Here is a 6179-nt window from a genome sequence, read left to right as displayed (position 1 = left end):
AGATTGTGTTAATTTTTGAATGTTTGTTTATATCTAGGGGTAATGGAAAATGTAATTCCCGTGTAACCTTATTCACTCCAGCTGTATCATATTTCATTTTTCCCAAAGTTCTTTAATTTTAACTGAACACCAGCAGTATTTTTAGTAATTCTTTAAGATACTTGGAAGACAATTTATCAAGCTGAACTTAATTATTGTGAATGTCTGTTTTCTTTTGTCATGGTGGTTCACATGGCTCTGATGTTCAGTTTGTATTTTTGAAATTGCTTTACTTAGAATTAAAACAGACCAACATTAAATGTGTGTATTTTTAAAAGAAAAAAAAAAAAGAATTGGTGGCCAGGTAGGGTAGAGGGAGGTGGAGGTCTATTATACCTTACAGTGTATATTGAATTTTATGTTGAAGTTACCCAGTCAGTGGACCAAAAGGAAGAAAGAAAGAGCAGAGAGGAAGAGAGTGCTATGCTAAATATCAGGTGAACAAATACACCCGGAAGTGATGTCATGGAAAGAGACTAGGAAGAGAAAGTGAAGAAAATGTATTTCAAGTAATATTAACCCAAAGCTTCTTTTGAGGAGCAGAACATGACACCCCAATTCAAGAAGTTATAAAAGGTTTCCAGGGGCCAACAGTTACAATGTCCTTATCAGGAGGATACTTTGCAAGTTGGTAACTTATCAAAATTAAGATATAAAAGCAGAATTTGTAAGGCAGAAACTGAGAAAAGACATTGCATGCAAGGAAACAGACACAAGGCCATCGGGTATTTCTTGGCATGTACTCTTTAGTGTAGACATAAAAGAGGGAGGAATTTCTCATACTTGACTTAGCTTACAGAAAGAGCGGGAAGAGGCTCGCCAGGTGGAAATATTTCTAAAGAGTTGCACTGAGCATCTGAAACTAAAAATCTCCATCATGGAAATGTGAGAGGTGAGAGATGCTACCATGTAGCCTAGCAAATGAGAAGGGAGAGGAGAACAGAGGAAAAAAGAGGACTATTGAACAGTGTTGGAAACAACAAGTGGTCATTTGAACAGGTGAGGACTGGAGAGGACCAGAAGACTGGAGGATGTAGGGCACTCATTCCCCACTGCTAAGACCAACTGGGCCAGCGAGGTGGGTGGTACACATGAGGGAAAGGGGAATGCAGAAAGAGAAGACAGAGAGGGAGAGAATATCATTCACCATGAGATGTGTGCCACTCAGAGTGTATTGCCCCAGAGCTATTCAAAGAGAGAAAGACTTTAATAGCACCGGAACATAAAACCAGGGAGTGATATGTTACTCTGGAGGCCGAGAGTAGATAGCTAAGGAAGAAGATGGAGACCTGCAAGGTTTGCTTGGAGGGGAAATGAGATGAAACCTGCTTGGAGGTCAGTCCCTGAAGGTTTTCTGGGCAGGACTATCGGGGGGGATGAAGGCTAGAATCAGACACATATAGGGCAGGCACATAGGCCAGCCCCTTGAGCAGAGGCCAGCTGGCTGGTGATACCCAGGACAGTGGATGGATGTGAGACCCAGAAGCTACACAGTGAGAAGACAAGAAGAGGGGGGGATGCAGATGGGGAACAAGACAGGCAGGCACACTCAGGACCCTGGTGCAGGCGCCTGGTCAGTGCCAGAGAGAACCTTAACTCAGCAAAACCCCAGAATCTGCAAAAAGAAAATGGTGGTCCTTCCCTCTTCGCATTGTTGTAGCCACTGAGACTTCATCCTTTCTTGGAGACATAGCTGGTAATAAAGGACCCCTTGGTATAGTCATAAGCTGACAAGCCAAGGTTTAAAGGTTCTGTGAATAGTGAGTCTAATTGTGGCTTCATCTTGCTGGACATTGAGTGGGAGCCAGATGCAGTATGGGCTCCTCATGATTCTAACATGTGATGCCCCACAAGGTGGGCAGCTTCATTAGCAGAGGAAGTGGGGAAGGAAATAGTAATATGTAAACCCAGGAGGAAGTCTGTAGAGCTATCCTTAGCTCATCATTATACCAGATCAATGTAAAGGTGGGTCAGCACATGGCTTCTAAGGGTCACAGCCTTGATGCTCATATTCCTACCCACTAACATTAGGTTCAGTGATGAATGAAAGTGAAGGGGCCAGAGGGAATCTGCTGCCTTGTAGTTTCACTGGGAGATGTTGACAGTGGTTTCCACCCTTGCCTCCTATCTTAATACTCTGCCTTCTGTCAAAGCAAAATTGAAAGGCATTCATGATATTCCCAGCTATGAACCATTTGCTTTATTGTGGCAAGCAAAATGTCTTATTTTATAAGTATCTGAATAATATTTTTCATTCATTAAATATGTGGTAGATGGTTACATGGACATTTTATAAGTATCTGAACAATATTTTTCATTCATTAAATATATGGTAGATGGTTACATGGACTAAACAATGGAAGAAAGGAAGAATTCAGCAAAGCAGAAAAGAAAGAAAAACAGAATGAAAAGGGGAAAAAAGGCAAAATAAAGACATCGATTATCATTCAAGGATGTTTTCTTTCCATCATGCTGACTTGATCCCTACTTGCCTCCTCTCTTCACAAGGCTGTGTCTCTGTCCTAACCTCTGCAGGGCGTCCTTCACATCCTTGTTGCGTAGACTATAGATGAGGGGGTTGAGCATGGGGATGACCAGGGTGTAGAAGACAGATATCACCTTGCCCTGTGCCATGGATGCCACTGCTCCAGGCTGGGCATACATGACAAACACAGTTCCATAAAACAAGGACACAGCCATCATATGAGAGCCACAGGTGGAGAAGACCTTGTGCCTCCCAGATCCCGAGTGCATCCTGAGGATGGTCACGGTGATGTAGCCATAGGAAACCAGGACAGCTAAGGTGGTGCTCACAATGATGAACCCACAGAGGCCGAAGAGAAAGAGCTCATTGAGAGCCGTGCTGACACAGGCCAGCTGGAGCAGTGGGGGCACGTCACAGTAGAAGTGGTCAATACGGTTGGAGCTGCAGAAAGGCAGCTTGAACGTGAGACTGGTCTGCACAATGGAGTTCAGGCAGCCACCACAGTAGGTGCCCAGGACTAGACGGGCACAGGTTGTAGGGCACATGGTCACAGGGTACCTCAGGGGACTGCAGATGGCCATGAAACGGTCATAGGCCATCACAGCTAAGAGGAAAGCCTCAGTGGTAGCCAACAAGGAGAAGAAGAAGAGCTGTGTGGCACATCCTGCAAAGCTGATGACTTTGGAGGTGGAGAGGAAGTTGGCCAGGGCATTCGGGGCAATGGCAGAGGAGTAACAGAGGTCGACAAAGGACAGGTTCTTGAGGAAGAAATACATGGGGGAGTGCAGGCGGGTATCCAGGGTGATGACCACGATCATGGTGAGGTTGCCCAGGACAGTCACCATGTACAGGACAAGGAAGACAGCAAAGAGCAGGGCCTGGGTCTCTGAACCTCCCCCAAATCCCACCAACACAAACCCCTGCAAGGACACTGCTGAGAGGCTTCCATTCCTGTGGACTGCTATGGCCATGAGTGGGGTCAGCAGAAGAGAGGAAGGTGGAGGGAGAGAGAGGGAGCAGGTCTCATTGGCGTCTTCGGATGTTCCACAGCCTGCAGGAACCTGTTGGTGCCATTGTGCAAAAGTTCACCAGATGCTCTGCTGTGCTGGTCTGACCTGAAAGTAGACATTTCCTCTGACTTTTTTGTTCATGGGGATGTGCTGAGCACTGTCTGTGTAGGAAGCTGGACTGTGGATCTAAGGGTGCAAAGAGGCTTCCTGAGCCAAGGGACTCTTAGGTACAGACTTCCGCATCCCTACAGCTGCCTCTGGGTTGCTTATTATCCACCTCCAAGGACATTCCTGAGTGACACCATTCAGGAGCCACCCAAGAGCCCCACCCTACCCTTTCATGTTATTCACTGTCTGTAAAATGGACCTCCCAGCAGCCAGACTGGGTCATCTTATCCTTTCCAGGTTGAAAATCAGGGTAAGAAAATGGCTCTTACCACCCTGAGGTCATGCCTTTGTCCCTGTAGGGCTCTGCTCTCCCCTAGGCAGCTCTTACTCTAGGCCTGGTCCAGAAATGCAATGAACATGCAGAGCCTCTGCTTGCTTGAGCATGTTAGGGGTCTCTGTCAGTCAACACCTATATATGATGTGTGGGTGGCCTAGGCCCATGTTCTCTGAAACAGCAAGGCTGGTACCATGCATACTGGCTTCCAACTCGATCTCCCTGACATCTCTGTTACCTGTTTCACTTTGGCTTTGGGGGTTTACCTTTCCAATTGGAAAAGCAGACAGGCCAGCCTCTGCCTTACACCTGCTATCTATTCCTAATCACTTCTCTTCATCTTAGGGATCAGAGCAGTAGGTGAGGAACACCTACCATTCTGTAGGTCCCTGAGATGGATGCATGAGGCTCCTGGAGTTGGGAGCTTAGCTAGATAGAGGCAGGTGTCTGCTTGACATCACCTTTGGGGCTCAAGGATGCTGTGAACGAGGTGGGTTCAGTTGTTGCAAAACTCACCACTGCCATCCTCCATATACAACATACAGTGCAGACATGGATCCTGGAGGACCCTGTTGGAGTCCACCATCTACTATGGAGTCCAGTTTCCCAGTGCAAGCACAAATGATCATTTTCTCTTCATAGGTACATGGGGCTTTTGTGCTCACTCTTGACACACCCACCAGGGAAGTAGGGATCTCAGGACTAACCACACAGGTTTCCATTGTAGTAAACGTGATGAAAATATGTGTGCCATGTCTGGATTTTTGCTTCCTGCTGCAGCAAGGACAAACATGATCTCTCCAGTTTTCTAGGGATACAGGATGCCCACGGAATCAGTGGAACAACTGGTGACAGGGAATTGAAGGGATAGCCTGTGCTCACCTAGGCCCTGCCACTCCTGAGCCTGTACCATCACTGCCTCTTGTGAGATGGTTGAACACAGAGCTTTATTACACATATCTGCAGAATGGGAGCTTTTGTTTAACAAGCTAAGCCTAGGGTGGAGGCTCCAGTACTAGCTCTGAACAGGGTGAAGATCAGAGCTATTCAGGACAGACACATTCCTACCACTAAGACAATCTATGTCTTCCTGCTGAATGTTGACCCCACTACCCTCTAGTCATCAACTCTCCTACATTTTCAGTCCTGAAAGGTGACACACTTACCATCTCTAGGTGAGAATCTGGTCTGCAACAAGGTCACACAGCCAACAGCTCTCTCCAGGCATCCTCAGGCTGGCAAGCCTGGGCTTCTTTGAAGATGGGCATCAGTGGCCCCTGTTTATAAGGTGATTTACAGCTTCCTTGGCAGTGGAATGGGATGATTGTGAACAGGTGGGCACCCAGATGTCTGAGGGTCTGGTGTGAATATTTTTGATGTCTCAGGCTCTGGGTCCTGTAAAGAGGGAATACACCTTCCTTGCCTTGGTTCTTCTCTGTTCCCTCTCAGACAGGCAGTGCATGTTGGGTTCGCCTTGCTTGGGAGTATTCTCTGCATCTGGCAGGGCTGGGACTCATGGCCTCCAGTGTCCAATTACAAGTACACCATTCTCTGTTGTGGCTGGAACTTCACCCTGCCTCTGAGCTCCAGAGGCCAAGCATTGGCTCCAGCCAATCTCTTTCTCATGGTATCCTCTCTTGGTCTATTGGCAAGAAGCTTTGGTCCTCAGAGACTTGGGGAAGGACCACTGGGAGTATGGCAGAGTCATCTCAGAAAGACCAATGCCCCTCATTAGAACAGTCTCCCAGGTGGTGTAGTTCCCACCCCACCCCCTCCTTTGCTGTTCCCATCTACTTAAAGAATTCAATTCCTTTAAGCAATTACACTTCCTGCTTAAAGGGATTCAAAATCCAATCCAGTAGTAATAGCTGCTATGCAAACTAAGAGAAAGTGCTTCTCTTGGACTGCAGTGAGCCTTTGCTTCCCCCAGTACTTGATCATGTGTCCCTTGGGTGATTGCATGCCAGTGGCTTTGGTTGGTGTCTTTATACACCTGGGTCAGTTCTGGACAAGTCTGGACACTTTCCCTGATAACATATCAGTCAGTACTCACATCTTATTATTTTTTAATAGTTTAATTTCCGAGCTACATACAAGTATCAAACAGGATCCGGCCGGATCAGCGCCGGGGTAGCGGGAGCGCAGGGTTGCCTGACACCCGCCAGCTACCCACGACCCCCGCCGCAGGATTTTGGGACTGCTG

General features: G+C 47.1%; 1 protein-coding gene across 1 annotated transcript; it reads right to left on the bottom strand.

Moving 5' to 3' along the window:
- Positions 1–2523: 2523 nt before the first annotated feature.
- LOC110301678 (olfactory receptor 12-like) lies at positions 2524–3495 on the bottom strand. The gene has a single exon (XM_021172256.1). It carries the CDS (start codon positions 3493–3495, stop codon positions 2524–2526), a length of 972 nt encoding a protein of 323 aa, XP_021027915.1.
- Between the last annotated feature and the right edge of the window lie 2684 nt (positions 3496–6179).

The sequence above is a fragment of the Mus caroli genome, chromosome 1, assembly GCF_900094665.2.
Source record: "Mus caroli chromosome 1, CAROLI_EIJ_v1.1, whole genome shotgun sequence".
NCBI classification, from domain to species: domain Eukaryota; kingdom Metazoa; phylum Chordata; class Mammalia; order Rodentia; family Muridae; genus Mus; species Mus caroli.
Note: the sequence above shows the minus strand (reverse complement) of the source record. Positions and strands in the feature narration are given on the sequence as shown.

Coding starts and splice junctions, on each gene's coding strand:
- LOC110301678 (XM_021172256.1), bottom strand. CDS start 3,495: ATGGCCATAGCAGTCCACAGGAATGGAAGCCTCTCAGCAGTGTCCTTG.